At 38.9% G+C, this 17,660-nt stretch overlaps 1 protein-coding gene across 2 annotated transcripts in view; it reads right to left on the reverse strand.

The window, feature by feature from the left end:
- Positions 1–398: 398 nt before the first annotated feature.
- MGAT4D (MGAT4 family member D) overlaps positions 399–17,660 on the reverse strand; it is a 41,627-nt gene continuing 24,365 nt past the window's right edge. For both annotated transcript variants that reach the window (XM_060278613.1, XM_060278612.1), the window contains exons 10-15: positions 15,778–15,885; positions 13,722–13,915; positions 6,467–6,545; positions 4,704–4,782; positions 2,385–2,497; positions 399–692 (exon numbers count right to left, since the gene is read on the reverse strand). In XM_060278613.1, coding sequence (XP_060134596.1) covers positions 642–692; positions 2,385–2,497; positions 4,704–4,782; positions 6,467–6,545; positions 13,722–13,915; positions 15,778–15,885 — 624 coding nt within the window. In that variant the 3' untranslated portion in view covers positions 399–641. The remainder of the gene's footprint in view (positions 693–2,384; positions 2,498–4,703; positions 4,783–6,466; positions 6,546–13,721; positions 13,916–15,777; positions 15,886–17,660) is intronic.

Below are 17,660 nucleotides of genomic sequence, written 5' to 3' on the forward strand. Positions count from 1 at the left end.
TAATGAAAAAATAAATAAAAATGTTGGGAGATCTGATTATGAAACTTCCACATCACATACAGTCCATTTGGGAGGGCTTTAGTTAGGAAGGAAACTGGGTTGCTTTGGGTCACTGCATCTCTTACATCAAAGGGCTGCTGTGAAGATAAAGTTAAAGAATTCCAGTTCCATTACCTGAGCTACTTGCTAGGGATAAAAGGGATCAAATAAATAAAGATTTTTTTAAAAAAAAAATCCTTCAGCTGTAATAGGACTTTAAAGGTATGTCGTTTTGGCAATATCATGGCCTATGGGTTGTTGTTTTTTTTTTTAAAAAAAAAGGTGTATTGCTAATCTACTGTACAATAAATTAACATGTGGTATTTACAGTGCAATCCTATGGGTTTTTAATACCCTGAATGTGTGGATAGGACTGCATCCTTATTTGTTTAAGCTATTGAAAGTATTTTTATTTACAAAGGGCCTGTTGGTAATATATTATCAGTATTTCAAAAAAAGAAAGAAAAAGATTTAATGTAGCATTATCCCCTCTCTTACTACACTGTACAGTGTTAGGAAGGAGATTACATTTTATAGTTGACAGTTTTGCTGCTACCACTAGATGGCCTTGTTTCCATGTAGCATTCAAGATTTTCATATTCTCAAAGAAGTATTTTTTTCTTATTCTCGTCCAACTGCATCATTATGAATATCTACATAAAAAGAGATGAGAATTTATTGGTCAACATTTATGGAATACTGAGAACATTTATCTTCGTTTGTTTGCTTATAACATCTTTACATAATTTGCAGTTGTTTCCTCCAAATCTCTCAGTAAGATATTCTGTAGGTAGAATTCTGTACCGGTAGGTCAAATATTACAGACCAATCAGTATCAACAATTCTGTCAGAAGATGTTGCAAAATAAAACACCAGAAGAATTAACAGTAAAACCAAAGCTTTGGAAGTACTTTGGAAGACATTTCCCAGCTAAATGGCATGTGGAATTTTTAAAAATGGAAAGCGCACAACCATCTCCCTTTTATGCAATCTTCCATTTACTAATTCAGAATGCTACTGAATGGGAAAACAGGAAAATTCTAAAATGTCTCCACACTTCTAAACTCATTAATTGCAAAGGCTCTTCTCCTACACCTGACATAAAAGGCCTTCTTGCAAACTATTGCACTTGGACTTACATATGAGAGTGCTTAAAGAGCAATTCTAATATAGGAGGGAACTGAACTGGCAAATGTTATGCTATTTCCAAAGCTCTGATGGTTTAAGGCTGGTCCATACCCTCCAACTCCCGGATTGAAAAATCCGGGATCAGCAGTGACGCGGCAGCAGAAGTCACTTGTCCGCATGTCCAGACATGCATAGAAGCGACTTCCGGTGCCGGCACTGCCCGATTTCCAGTACCCAGACATGGGCAGAGCGGCACCGGAAGTCGCTTCTACGCATGTCCAGCCAGGAGCCGGGACATGGCCGCCAATGGGATATTAATCAATTCGGGATGACAGCGGGAAATGGTAACAAAATACGGGGGTTTCCCACGAAAAGCGGGAGACTTGGCAGCTAGGAGCTGGTCAGAGAAACTGGTGGTGATTTCCCCCCCCCTTTTCTTTTTTCCCCATTTGCTAAATTCACCTCATTGGTTTTGATCGGTGCGGGGGGTGGGGAGAATGAACTATGCTCAGTTAGGGAGATGGCTGTGTGGGGGTAGCCAGGATTTGGGAGGGGCAGGCCTTTTGTTAGGAGCGGCAGAACCTCAGCTTGCTATGTATTTTTATTGATTGGGGGGCAGCTCTCCATGCCCCCCGGCTACGCCCATGGATGGCTGCTTTGATGGCTTCAGACTCTTTCAGTTGCTGTCAATGGACTGCCCGGTGCAGTTGCTTGCCAAATAGCTGGGTTTTCAAGGACTTCAGCAGGTGGGGTGATGGAGCCTACCTGCATGGTCCCACCCGCTCCTCCCCTCTATGTACTCAGCAACTGGGGCTTTACTTTCGTCTCTTCAATCCCTGCTCAATATGAGCAATTCAAAGAAACCTATGCCACCTCCATGTTTGCACAGTTAATGGGTGCAATCCTGGGTTTCTAGGGGGAACTGAGGGTCTTTGGCTCTCATGATCCCTAGGCGGCCTCTGACACGACACTGTCCCTAGAATGCCCCATTTCAGAACCTACCAACTGTGGAAACACCACTGACAGTAAATTATAACTGCTGAATTATTTGTAGTTGTACTGAGGCTTTGCAGGCACAGGTGCCTCGTCATCAGAGCTCCTCTCCCCTGGCAGAGGGGTATTTCTGCTCCATCTTAACCCCTTCCAACTAACAGATCTGAGCTTAGGAGTGCTCTGTTAATTATCTTTTGACTAGTTCTTTATTCCTACATGCTTACCTCACTCAGTAACAACCACGTAGGAGAACTAGAATGGATAGATAAACGAAGAGCTTTTATATTTCCTAAGTTTGGGTTGACGGTGCCATCTGCTATTCCATTTTTGAATGTGCCTATATGTGAATGAAAACATTATTTTTGGTATATGCTGTAATAAACTTGTTTTCCCAGAATAGTAAAAAAAATAATAATCTTATTTTATATTTACATTATATTACATCAAATAAGGTACAAAGTTAAATAAATTAATATTGCATTTTTTTACGTCTTAATGGGACATCAATGAAGTGGGTATAAAAAGGTAAAGGGACCCCTGACCATTAGGTCCAGTCATAACTACTCTGGGATTGCATGCTCATCTCGCATTATTGGCTGAGGGAGCCAGCATACAGCTTTCAGGTCATGTGGCCAGCATGACTAAGCCGCTTCTGGCGAACCAGAGCAGCACACGGAAACGCTGTATACCTTCTGTAAGGGACAAAGGGTACAGAAGCCCCCCTCCCATCCTGAGGAGTAGTAGCTCCTCCCCCAGCACCAGCGTCAGCGGCGAAGGGGAAGAGTCCAGTGGGGAAGGAGGAAGTAGGGGACAGGGCTCCGGCAGGATGGCGGAGCCTCTGCTGTGAGGTAGACAGGGAGAGAGAGAGAGGGAAGAGGGGGAGAAGGAAAACATGGAAAGGAGAGCCTGCCTCCCTCCGGTTCCGGAATTACGCCGCCGGAAACGGGGGAGGAGATTTGGAATCTCTTATGTTGGAAGAAAACGCGGGAATCTCCATTCCAGGGTTCTGTGTGAGACTGAAAACATGTATCCTGTACAGCTCTAACACTGTAAATAGCCTGCACATAATAAAAGCATGAAAAGGCAACGGTGTGGAGAATCGTTACTCTAGAGTAGTCACAACGCACCTTCTGTAACACCTTCCCACTGTAGCGGTACCTATTTATCTACTTGCACTTTGACGTGCTTTCAAATTGCTAGGTTGGCAGGAGCTGGGACCGAGCAACGGGAGCTCACCCCGTCACGGGGATTCGAACCGCTGACCATCTGATCGACAAGCTCTAGGCTCTGTGGTTTAACCCACAGTGCTACCCGTGTCCCGGATTAAGTGAGTATACTATCATATTAAAATAGAAACTTTGTGCATATCTTTGTAATGTTAAAACTGTGCAATGCAAACCTGTGACTTTTGTTTCCAATTCATGATCCTGCATAGCAGTTTGAAAAAAAGGTGTTATTTCCTTGCTCCAGGTTGTAGCCAGTGGTGGCTTTGCCTTTGTGGAAAGTGCTTTGGCACATGCAATTTTCAACAATTAGGACATCCAAGTTTCAACAATCCCCTCAACCCAAATGGGCTCTTTGTATCCCTGCTCCTCAACAAAGGTGCTCCTGAGGGTGGAGGGACCTTCCAGAACAGAATGATATATGACACAGAACGAAAGCTTACAGGGTGGAGCAGGTATCAGAGAAAATCAGGTGCCCCTAATTTATCTCTTTCGACTAAGGCAAAGTCACGAGTAGATGCAATTTTCAGTCCCCCAAAGATAGCCTTTTACAGGCTGGGATGAGGCCACACCCTTTCTTTGATGAGGCCATGTTCTTTACCATAGGTGCAGCCCACAGCCAAACATGCTAAGGACACTGATAGGAGAACAGACCATTATGGTTAGAAGTTAGACTGAAGCGATGTGCACACTTGCACAGTAATGCACACTTGACATGACTTTGTCATATAGACCAGAGTAGGCTATGCAATAAGTGAGATGAAATTCTGTCTCTGCCATGCAGTCACTGGGTGGCAGGGCAGTAGCATTCACACATCAGGCCCCCCTAATGTTCCAACACTAAACACAATCTTGCTACCCCTTTCTTCTCTTGTGTTGTGTTGCTTTCTTGAGACCTTCAACCTTTTACTGTATATCCCCCCTTCCTTCCTTCCTTCCTTCCTTCCTTCCTTCCTTCCTTCCTTCCTTCCTTCCTTCCTTCCTTCCTTCCTTCCTTCCTTCTCTTCTTCCTTATCTCCATGTCTTTCCCCCATTTCTTCTTCCTGTCTTCCTGCTCTGATGAGCTGTTTTGGTGCCCACCCTTAGCCAGCTGCTAATACCTCTTTCTTGAATGGGGTAGTGTGGTTTTGGCTACATAAGCACAATCACATTCTAATCGGTATTAAAATAAAGTATTTCAACTTTCTCATGCAACATTGTCGTGAAAGGAGTACAACTTTTGGATCCCACCCCCTAAATTATTGCAAAAAATTAAGCTGTGCTGCAGTTTAGAAGAATATAAAAACCAAGCTGAAACCATCTTAGAATATATATTTTTACCTATTCGAAAATATCCATCCTGAGTTTTTACGATTTTAAAATTCCCTGAATTGGCTCCTCCAGGCGGTAAGTCTATCTCCTGCAACAAATAAAAAGAAAGAAAATCCTAACTTGTTTTCCAAAAGGAAAGCAGAGCCTTCTTGTGCACATTTCCCTTTTGCAAATCTCCCTAGCCAATAGTGCTACCCATGTGATAACCCATGATATCCAACTAATCAATTCCAGTTTTAAATTAGTTTGTAACAACTATGTATGCTGTTAACATATTTTAACTTTCCCTGGGCAAAGTTATTCACTATATACTGTCATATACTCTTTTGAGTGTTTTCCTTCTCTCAGTTTTTACATGTTTAAGGACAATTTTCAAATCAGAGAAATAAATGGTATTCCAATACAGTGGTACCTCTACTTACAAATAACTCTACTTACGAATTTTTCTACTTACAAATGGAGCTCTGTCCGCCATCTTGGATGCAGTTTATATAGGATTTTTTCTACTTACGAATTTTTAGATAGGGTTGCTTCGACTTACGAATTTTTTCTCCCAATGCATTCCTATGGGATTTGACTTACATTTTTTTCGACTTACAAATGTGTGTTCGGAACGCATTAAATTCGTAAGTAGAGGTACCACTGTAATTAATCAAGGGATTCTTAGTTGCATAAAAGTTTTGGCTGACAGCTTACCTTCCCATATTCATTTATACTATACCAGTTTGTTCACTATTGTTTCAAAGCACAATGTATTAAACCCAGAGATTTGCTTTCCTTCCAAGCTCTGGTGAGTACATTTCTGGCAACAGTCAGTAAATTGCCTATCAATTTGCAATATGTTGCATAATTTGCTGGGTTCTCAGTTGTGTACAACACAATGGAAACACTGAACACTTCATGGGCCAATTACCTCAGTTGACTACAACAGTATAGGAAACACGTGGTCTTCCAAACGTTTCTGGGCCACTACTCCCATCATCTCTGAGCATTGGTCATGCTCCTTGAGGCTGACAGGAGTTAGGAATGTAGGAAGCAGAAATTGGTCCTTCTAGCTCAATAGTGTCTACACTGACTGTCATTGCCTCTCCAGGATTTCAGGCAAGAGTCTCTCCCAGCCCTGCCTGGAGATGCCATCAGGGATTGAATCGGGAACCTTCTGCTTGCAAGGCAGGTGCTTTATCACTGAGCTATGACTCTTTCCCAAGTTGGAGTCCAACAGTACCTGCAGGGTCACAGGTCTCCCATCCCTGGGCTACAACAAATAAAAGATTGCTAGTCAAAGGATCTGCAGGAGGAAAATTTACAAGGCAGGCCCAACTTTCATTTCTCCCCACTTTTTTTAGGTGATCAAACTCACAAGGTGTTATCAGAGCAATATATATATAAGTGCCTGTGCCTGTAAGACATACACTACCGATCCTCAAAGCCTACTCTCTGCTCCAATAACAGATTAACTAATTATTGTTTTTTTGCACTATGGCAGCCATGGTTTACTTCTGCAGTGCTGCCAAAGGCCATGGCAGTCAAGCACATTCTGCCACCACATGCTGAAGTCAGATCAGAAGCAGTGCCTGAATGAGATAAAATAGGAGAGATGCTTCTCTCCAAGCAGAATTTTCACAAAACTGTCCCATATGAGGTTGAGATGGTAACATCCTGACAGGTTATGACTGCTGGCCAAGAATATTAAGAAAAGAGCAAGACTTCTCCCTAATAGTAATAATAAGATTTGAAATGCTTTCTATTTGTGGGAGAGCTGAGGTACTTACAGCACTGGGTAAAACTTCTACAGTAGCATCAGTTATTATATCTCCTGGATGTATGCTATTTCCACTTCTAAAAAGGTACCTGCAAAACACATTATTGGGGCAAATTTAATAATGCATTAAATATTTAACTTATAGTTATTTTATGATAGGTCTTCCATTTAATGTTCTATGGGAATATTTTACAGATGGAAGAAAGAGCATAAACAGACTGAGTGTGGAAGTGGACATTACATGGCAGATAACACTCTGCCAATGCATTGTATTCTTCTTTAAAAATACAAATAAGGTGCAGAGAGCTGTAAATTCAATCAGAGGAGTGATGGGATACAGATTACTTCTTTCTCCATCAAAGATGTTCTTCTCAAATAGGGATGGTTGAATGAGTCAATTTCAGGTTCTCAGACTTAAGTTCAGTTCTCCACATTTCCACATCAGCTTGCAAAATTTGTTTTAATCCTCATGAAAGTGTATTAACACTGGAGTGCAAATTTCTCCTAATAGACACGTTTCGTGCAATTTTTGCATAATACGTATACACATTTTGCAAGCAACTCCAACTAATACAATGATTTTTTGTATATTATCTTCTTTTCTTTTTTATTATTATTTATACCCCACCCATCTGGCATTCACTATCTGGTTTTCACTAGTATATGCATCATTGTGCACACTTTGCCTACAATATGTAATTTTTTTACTCATTATTTTGTTCGATAATATTGTGTATTGAGTCAAAGGATTTTATATCTGTATTACTATTGTATGTATTTGCATTAGGGTAAAGTAACTGCCTTTTGGTTCCAGAAGGTACAGCTACTATTGGTTCATTTAAGCTGCTGTATTTGGATCCTCTGTCTTATTGGTTTCCTCCAAAAGGCAGCACTGTGATTGCCTGATATTGTTCCCTCCAAAATGTATGCCTTTCTAGCTAGTCCCCCGTCTGTCCCTATAAATGTAGCTTTCCTCTCCTCAGAGCTTAGTCTTGTTTGCTTTAATAAAGAAGTGTTACTAGAGAACTAGCTTCCCAACAGCTGCCAGTAACCCCGCAATCACCCACAGGAACTGGTTGAGCATGTCCATGCAGTGTTACTCAAAGGCACCATCTTCCCCGGCTGAGTGAGCAAGCGAGCAAGCCTTGACCTCCCTCTCTCCCCTCACCCCCCAAAAGCAGCCTCCTCCTTTGCCCTGCCTCGGCTGGGCAGCAATTGGTTGATCCCTGGGAGGTTTGTGGTCTCCTTTTCCTTTGCTTTTGCCTAAGAGGCAAGAGCACCTGGCCCCGGTCCCTCTCCCCTCCCTGCATTTTCTCCTGATCACTGGCACGGAAGCTTGCTGTGAGGCAGATTGCTTCCACAGCGATCTTTTGGTGAGTGACTAATCCCCTCCCTTAAATTTTCCCAGAACACCCCCAAAACGGAACTAACTTTCCTCCCTGAACCCCAATAAAACAGGGCTTAAAATGGGGCACTCCCTCTCTCTAAAAAGGCTAAACAATTTTGACCCGAACCCCTAAAAAACAGGGCAAATTGAGGGTTAAGCTTGATTGAGATTGTGAGATAGTAGGGTCACCAGATTTAATCTTTAAATAAGCGAAAGTCTCTAGCTGCTGGGGTTTTTTTTTTGGCCTTTATATGTATATGTTAATGTATATGTTATACATTATATGGAATTAATAATTGGAATTCCAAGATATACCATTTGCTTTCTTTTCCCAAGCTTGTGTTATAGAGAAATATTGATTTAATTTTTTAATATTAAAGACATGAATATTAATATCTTTTTGTGGAACGTGAATGGCCTAAATAATAAGGTTAAGAGGAACAAGATAGAACATATTTTGAAAAAAGGGTCGTGGGATGTGGTATTCCTCCAGGAAACACATGTATCTAGAAAGCATGGACAAGTGTTGGGAAACCAAAAGTTGGGAGAAGTTTATGTGTCCTTGGACAAGAAAAAGAAGAGAGGAGTAGCCACATATGTTAGGAAGACCATCAGAGCAAGAAAAAAAAATTCCAGGATGAGGAGGGAAGAGTAGTGGGTACTAGATTGTATTTGCCAGGAGGTAATTTGGTTGTAATCAATATTTATGCACCCAATGGAGGTAAATCAATTTTTTTCAAAAGACTGGGGGATCAAATGGGAGGTACAATAGAGGAGGAAGAAATTATTTTGGTGGTAGATTTCAATAGGGTAACAGATTCAAATCTTGATAGAACAGGCAAAGGGAAGAAAAATAAGAGGGAATTACCAAGGGATTTTTGGCATATAGTACATAATTTTGAGCTAAAAGATAGTTGGAGGTTAAATAATCCCAGTGAAAAAAGAAATACCCACTATTCAGATTCAAAAAAATCGGCGGCGAGGATAGACATGATGTGGCTATCCGCAAAATTATTAATAAAGGTAACAAAGTGTGATATATTAGCAAAATCTATAACGGATCACAACCCAGTAATGGTAAAGCTGAAGGATAAGGATAGGAAAATAGGAAGGTGGAGATTAGATAAGAGAATATTGAATGGTGAAATGTTTGTTTCAAAGGTTAGAAAATTGTTAAAAGAAATTTTCCAAATAAATATGAAGAAGGTGTGGATATAACAACAGTTTGGGAGGCGAGCAAGGCTTTCATAAGAGGTATCTATATACAGCAGAAAAGCAGAATTAACAGGAAGAGGAGAGAAAATGTGAATAGGATTGAAAAGGAAATTGAGGTAAAAGAAAAAGAATTAGGGAAAAATCCAAAGGATATAAAAGTGGCAAAGCAGATCAAAATTCTCCAAAAAAAGTTGTCTATATTGATTGGTAATGAATTGGAAAATAAAATAAAATGGGCAAAACAAAAAACATTTGAATCGGGGGGGGGGGGGTTGGACGATTGTTAGCTTGGCAGTTAAGGAAAAAACAAGAAAACAGATTGATTACAAATATTAGAGAGGGGGATAAAAATTGGACAAAAGGAGAAGATATACAAAAATGTTTCATAAAACATTATAGGAATTTATATAAGAAGGAAGAAATAAGTAAAAGGAAATTAGAGAAGCATTTTGAGAATCATAATTTGACCAAATTAAAGGAGGAGAGAAAAAAAGCATTAAATAAACAGATAACACAGCAAGAAATTATAGGAGCCATAAATAAATTAAAACAGGGAAAATCCCCAGGCCCAGATGGGCTTTCAAGTCAACATTATAAGATATTTAAAGAAGAATTAATGGGAATTTATCAAAAATTAATCAATGAAAGTTTGGAGAAGGGAGAATTCCCTGAATCTTGGCAACAGGCATCCATAGTCCTTATTCCAAAAAGTGATGTAAAGAAAGATCTGGTGGGGAATTTCAGACCCATATCTCTCTTAAATACTGATTATAAGATTTTTGCCACAATCCTAGCAGAAAGACTAAAAGGAATTTTGAATAGAATAATTGGAACGGAGCAACAAGGCTTTTTGCCAAAAAGGAAGATGGCCAATAATATGAGGATTCTTTTGAATGCAATCGAATATCTAGATTGGAACCCAAGCCAGAAGGTGGCATTTATCTTTTTGGACGCTGAAAAAGCATTTGACAATCTGGCTTGGGATTTCATGAAAAAAAGCAATGGAGAAAATTGGAATCGAAGGGAATTTCATGAAAGGGATAAATGTGATTTATAAGAAGCAGTCGGCAAAATTAATGATAAATTGCGAGACATCAGAGCAATTCGAAATACGAAAAGGGACACGACAGGGATGCCCATTATCCCCTCTTTTGTTTATTTTATCAATATAATATTTAAAAATGGATATAAAGGAAAATAAAGAATTTATAGGTTTATCAATTAAAAATAGTACATTTAAAATCAGAGCATTCACGGATGATATTATGTTGATATTGGAGGACCCCAAAAATTAAAATCAAATCTTAAAATCAAATTGAAAAAGTATGGAGAGGTAGCTGGATTTAAAATAAATAAGGAAAAGACCAAAATGATTATAAAAAATGTAAGAGGAAAAGAATGAGAGGAACTGGAATTAGAAGCGGGGTGGGAAATAGTAAAAAGTTTAAAATATTTGGGAATAGTAGTAACAATAAATAATATAAATTTATATGAAAATAATTATGTAAACATGTGGAAACAAGCTAAAAAGGATCTGGATAGATGGGCAAATCTAAATTTGTCAATGATGGGAAGGATTGCAGCTATAAAAATGTCAATTTTACCTAAATTCCTGTTTTTGTTCCAAATGCTACCTATTATAGGGGAAAAAGAAGTATTCGAAAATTGGAGGAGAGAATTAAGTAAATTTATTTGGGGGAATAAAAAAATTCAATATAGATTATTAACAGACAGTAAAGATAGGGGTGGGGGGTACCCGATCTAAAAATATATTATGCGGCAGCAAACCTGTGTTGGGTTAGGGAATGGATTGTATTGGAGGATAAAGAATTGCTGGATATAGAGGGATTCAGGTACAGTTATGGATGGCATACATATCTCATGAACGATAAAGAAAAAAGGTATAAAGAATTTACGGACCACGTTATTAAAATTCATTATTTAAGATATGGAAGGAATATAAATGATCCTCGAACCAAAAGTACCCTGGTGGATATCACCATTTGAAATGACGGCCTTGAGCGGTGGGGCAAAGAAAGAAAAATGGATAACGTATCAAGAGTTGATAGTAAAGAAGAACGGACAATATGTATTGAAAACATATAATCAGGTAAAAGGTGATTGTGTAAGCTGGTTGCAATGTAACCAAATTCAAAGCATATTTAATAAACATAAAGAAATTGGGTTCCAAGATAAGGAGTCAAAATTACAAGAATTGTTAATTGAAAAAGGGGGGAAACAATTGGCAAATTTGTATAAATATCTATTGGAGTGGAGTTTGAAAGATGAAGAAGTTAAATGTACTATGATAAAATGGGTGCAAGACAGGGAGAACAATTTATAGCGTGCAATGGGACAAATTATGGGTAGAGAGCATAAGATTACAGCATGCACAGCAATTAAGGAAAATATAATGAAAATGGCCTACAGATGGCATTTAACCCCCCCAAAATTAAAGAAAATCTATAAAGTGGGATCTAACAAGTGCTGGAAATGTAAAGATAAAATAGGGACATATATGCATTGTTGGTGGCAGTGTAAAAAAGTACAAGAATTTTGGAATAGAATATATGAAAAATTAAAAAGCATGCTAAAGATAACATTTGAAAAAACACCTGAATTGTTTCTGCTAAGTATGATCCCTGATAAGATACCCAAGGATAGAAGAAATACATTATTGTACGGGGGTGCCGCAGCACGGACGCTCATTGCGCAAAAATGGAAAGGGGACGGGGTACCAACGGTAGAGGATTGGAAAATTAAAATGGTAGAATACATGAATTTGGCTAAGATGACAGCGGCGATAAGAAATATTACTAAACAAGAAATTCAAAATGAATGGAAATTATTAGAGGTTTATTTTTAAAAAGAAGGGATAAGATCAGATTTGGTGATTTGCTTAAATTAAAGAATGTATAAAGAGTGAATTGTACTAGATAGGCGAAGAAGATGCACCTATACCAGGTGGTCTAAAAAACAATTGAAGAAGAAATCAAGCTAAAAGAGAAGAGAAGGGTAAGTGGTTAGTCAACAATCGGAAGTATTTTAATTCTAATTTTAATTTTTAGTTTAATTTTTCTTTTTTTCTGGTTATTTAGTTTTCAGCTTTTCTAGGCTTGCCTGTTATAATTTTGAGGTTATGGGTTTCTTAGATTTTGCCTTTCTTATGTTATGTTTATTATATTTGGTTAGATTTTTTGTTATGTTTTTGTTATATTTTTGTTATATTTATATTTATATTTATGTTACATGAGTTATTTGAGTTGTGTTATGTTAAGTTATGTTTATGTTATGTTTTCATTATGTTTTCATTATGTTTTCATGTTATATTATGTTATATTTTCATTCGTTATGTAATGTTTTAATAATTGGAATAAAGAACTTTTTAAAATTTAAAAAAACAGAGCTCTCCTCCCCCCCAAAAACAGGGGTAGATCACTGCCAGATTTTAATTCTGAAAGTAGATCATAGTGCTTATCTTGCATCTCTTTTTCCTCCCTGTGCAGTGCTGTATATTGTGTGCAAAAAAGGAGGAATCTGGAGTGTGTGTGTGTGTGTGTGTGTGTGTGTGTGTGTGTGTGTGTGTTGGGGTGATTTGCACATCCACCCTTTTGTATGTGACATCATGTTCTTAGAGTGTGTTATGTGTGGTTGCTTTTGCCTACCGTTTAGACAGCTGCCCCTTTTAAGCCTCTGCATTGGCAAAATTCTGTTGCTGAATAATAATAATAATAATAAAGCAGGCGTTTTAGCTCTCTCAAGGTCGTATTGTATTTTTTTTAATCATGGGGGGGGGGCAAACAACGTTTTGGTTACAGGTGCTATAGGGAAGAGTGATAAGCTTATTGATATGCATAAACAGCTACTTTCCGAACTGTGATCGATAAGCGTTTAAATCACGGTTATTTCCCCCAAAGCAGCGTTGCTAGAAACATACTTTGTGTACAGCCCAGAGACTTTAAAATAGAAAACTGGGAACCAGAAGCCTTGAGCTATTTTTTTGGCTGGGGGGGGAGCCCTGGATCTATTAAAACCTGTGGCAAAATTCCCATTTGACCTCCTTGGGGGGCAGAATTTCATCTGTTTCAGTTTGGCCTTGGGAGAAAAAGCAGAGTGGAATCTTCCTTTTCCTTGTGGTGAGAGAGGGACTTGTGGGGCTCCAGACCAGGGGTCAGCAACCTTTTTCAGCCGTGGGCCGGTCCACCGTCCCTCAGACCATGTGGTGGGCCGGACTATATTTTGAAAAAAAATATGAACAAATTTCTATGCCCCACAAATAACCCAGAGATGCATTTTAAATAAAAGGACACATTCTATTCATGTAAAAACACGCTGATTCCTGGACCGTCCGTGGGCTGGATTGAGAAGGTGATTGTGTTATTAGAGAACTGTCTCCAGCATATTATATCAAGAGAGCTGAAATCACGAACCCCACGTCACAACAGATAAATTCATTGCAAAATTCATAAAAATGTGTCTTGGTTTGCATATTGTTTCAGGAAATGCAGAATAGGTAGATTAGACTGTAAATGCAAACTGAACTGAATTTCTCTCACATCCCAATGTCCAGCTTTTTCACCCATGGGAGAGATTAAAGAGCTTGGGGAGGGCAATTTGGATGAGAAACAAATTAGAGGAAATGTTCTTGCATTGTAATACCTACCTTTGTATTTTTATTGGCTGCGAAAAGCTGAACAGAATATAATCTCCAGCCACAGGAGCAAAAGCCCAGAAATATTCTATTCCTTTATAAGCTTTTTCTAGGGTATAGTGCTGGAATGCTTTTAGACTTGTTGTCACTTCTGCAGCTGGGTTGACATGTGCTGTAATAAATGCATTTTTGCCAAAGTCTCTATCCTGTAAGACATAAATGTATATTTTCATATAAAGAGAGTGAAATACAAAGTTATCAACAAAATGAATGGCAAAGACAACCATAATCTTTATAATTTAAATGTGTTGTAAATTATAGTCATGGATGCATCACTGAACATTTTGCAAATAACATCAGTGGCAGTCACTAATGAAGTGTAAACTATAACTCTTTTCAAACAACCAGTGCAAGAACAGGGTATTCATGTAGGAGAGGAGCAAGATCCAGGTATCAACATAAATGCATTTACTAGACTGCGGTGGTGAACCTCAGGCGCAGAAAGAAAGCCACATGTCCACCTATTTCATATGGGACAGTCCTTTATTTGAAAGGCTGTCTGGATAGTTTTCTATTTGAATGATCACCTGCTGCAAATCTGATATAAAAATATAGAACCATAAGAAGAGAGAGCAGAAGCCTTAGAGTTGCCCATCAACAGTTAGCAGACTGAGCAGGTGTACAAGCATGCAGCTCTGGATGGCTCTCACAGTGAAATGGAATGTGCTACGATAGCCTAACTGAAAAAAGTTAGGCTGAGTGTTGCAGAGCCAGCCCTACCATCTGGCAGAGTGAGATGGCTACCTCGGGCAGCTGATTTGGGGAGTATGAAAGAGCAGGTAATTCCAAGTTACTTAATTTATTGTGGTAATTTTATTCAAAAAGATGCATGTGAGATTTTGTTGCCTCCAGTTCCAAAATAACATAGCCACTCTTGGTTATTATGCACCTTGACTTTGGACAAATGTAGTGCTCCAACTCAGGAAGCAAAATGTTTTGGGCCAGCCCTGAGAATGAAACCTGCTGCTATAATCTCACTCCCATTCTGTGCATGTCATACATACATAGATCATCTAAATAAATCTTTACGTTTTATGCACCATTTTTTGAAAGAAACTTCGCCTGCATGCAAACTAGCCCAAAATTTCAGCCACTTTGCAGGGTGGGGTATAAAAACAAGAGGTATTCATTCATCTCTAAAGAAGAAACAGTGACCCATAGTTCTATGACCATTAGGGATGGGCAAACTGCACTCAGCTGCTTAGCCCTGAAATTAATTGAGCTTCTCAGGTTGAACAATCAACCATTCAATTATATATATATATATATATATATATATATATATATATATATATATATATATATATAAAATTTCCAAACTACCTTTCATATAGATGGATTCCAAAGTACAGTAGTGTACAACACCCTCTAGGGACGGTGTTCCATGGTCGTGATGCTATTACAGAAAAGTCAAAATCTTGAACACTTGAGTAGCAAAATTCCTCTCTACCCTCCCTACCAATTTCATCTACCCCACTTCCTCAGGAAAATAATTCTTACCTTGGGCAAGGCAGGGCAATGGGTGGGAGAAACAGAAGGCTAGGGCAACCAGTTCAGAGCAAACTCTCAAACTATAAAACACATGCAGCTATTGATTGTTGGGCCAGACCCATAACCCCCTGCTGAAAATGTCAGCTCTGTGTAGCTCTGAAAATACCCTGTAAGGCTATTTCTTGGCTCCATGGAGCTGTCACTTGCAGCTGGGGAGCATAGAGCTGGCAATCCCCACATTCTTCATCTGTAAGCTAAAGAAGGGTGAGGTAACATTCAAGCAGGTGTACTTGCATTCTTGAGCACTAATCACCCAATCACTAACGGCAATTGGGGACTGTGATTTGTTTTGCTAGCAGACACCGTGCAGGGCAGTGACTAGTGTTGGCATCTGTGCACTGCTTCCACAAAGTCTCTAGCACTTTATTTGCCTTCCCTTTGAACTTGGTGATGGTTGTATTTCTACACTATTGACACCGTGTTGTTGAGAAAGAAGCAAATGACTAATAGAACTTACTTTCAATTTCTGTATTTTCCCAGCCAAAGAAGAATGAATTCCCACATGCTGAAAGAGAGATGGGCTATAACGGATGCGCAAATAGGTCTTTTGGCGTTCACAGTGTTTCTGAAAACAAAACCATTTCATGTAAAACAACAACAGAAGGAAGCAACCACATTCAGCTGCATTTCAGTTTCTCTACATATTTATAACTTTCTATTGCAAAATATATTCCGTCACAGTTGAACAAACCACCTATACTTGGTTATGCTTGTGGTGCTGAACTGACTGTGGACACTCTAGGGCAGGCATCCCCAAACTTCGGCCCTCCAGATGTTTTAGACTACAATTCCCATCATCCCTGACCACTGGTCCTGTTAGCTAGGGATCATGGGAGTTGTAGGCCAAAACATCTGGAGGGCCGCAGTTTGGGGATGCCTGCTCTAGGGTGATGACTTTTTTACAACCTCATTTCCCTGTATCATAATTTGATGAGCTTTCATTAAAGATTAGATAAAATCTTACTTTCAAAGAGATTTGATAAAGAAAACCTCATGCACAAAACGATTTTTAAAAAATTATCAGTTTTTTGACCATTTTTGAAGTCACTGTAAGCAGATATAAAATTGAACCCAAGCTTTAGAGTCACATATATAGGGTCATCAAACACACAAGGAAGCTTTTTTTAGCTGCAGTAACAGTATAGACGCCACTAGAGGACAATGTTTTGCTTCCTCTCCTGTAGGTTCTTTTCCCAGCATGCCTGGCAGGGTCTGCTGGCTGAGTTTTGAGGTCCCAAAAAGGGGCTTTTACCTTGCGCAGGTGTGAAATTTGTATACCCTATGTTGCTAAGAACACTCCCCATTGTGGAATGTGGTATTGTGTCCAAATTTGATACGAAATATATATAGAATTGTTAATACAATTTTATGAAATGGTAAAACAGCATACAAAAAAATTTAAAACAGTTTGTGCGTAACCTTTTTAAATATTTCAATGGAATATACCTCATTTTAGTCATTAATAGGCAAAAGTTCGTCCATTTGTGCTACAGGAAATAATTTTTGAGAAAAAAAATGAAAAAGTCATCACTCTAGTGCATGGGGGGTGGGGTTGTTCTCACATTACCAACTCAGCAAGGTCATTGTCCCTCTGCTTGTGTTGCTTGCTGCATTTGCAGTGTTCACCCTTAAGAGGGGGGCAGGGATCTCTTCACTCAACATGTAGATGAGACAAGGAGCTGAAGCAAGCAGAGACTAGTGAGAGAGGGGCTCTAAAGAAATATCACAGTGCCTAAAGCCTGTTTTACTGGAAGTGCTGCAACCCTAAGGAAGCAATGAGAGCTAAGACACAGTAGCCAGGGGTGGGGTGGGATAAACATTAAAGAAATATCATACATATATCAATTTAAACTAATTACCCAATTCTTTGGTTGTAGGCTTCTATTTAACTTTAAAGATATTTGTTGAAAAAGACTACACACAAACTCAATTCAAGTTTAGTATTTATGTGCCAACAAAGAATAAGGGAAAGAGTAAGATTTTTTAAAATGTAGGGCTAACTGTTTAATTACAGATCAACTCAACTGATCAACTTCAAAATTAGGTCCAATATTCCAGCAGATATGGTTTTATTAGGATTCAGTGTGGCATAGTGCTTTAAGTGTTGGACTAAGACCTGGGAAACCAGAGTTCAGATTCCCACTCAGCTATGAAGCTCTCTGGGCAATATTGGGTCAGTCACTGCCTCTCAATCTAACCTGCTTCAGAGGGTTGTTGTGGGGATTAAATGAGGGGGAAAATAGAGTATTATACCTTGAGTTCAATGAAGGAAAAGCTTAGATCTACATGTAAGCAATAAATAAGCAAACAAACAAACAAACAAACAAACAAACAAACAAA

The sequence above is a fragment of the Zootoca vivipara genome, chromosome 9, assembly GCF_963506605.1.
Source record: "Zootoca vivipara chromosome 9, rZooViv1.1, whole genome shotgun sequence".
Classification (NCBI taxonomy): domain Eukaryota; kingdom Metazoa; phylum Chordata; class Lepidosauria; order Squamata; family Lacertidae; genus Zootoca; species Zootoca vivipara.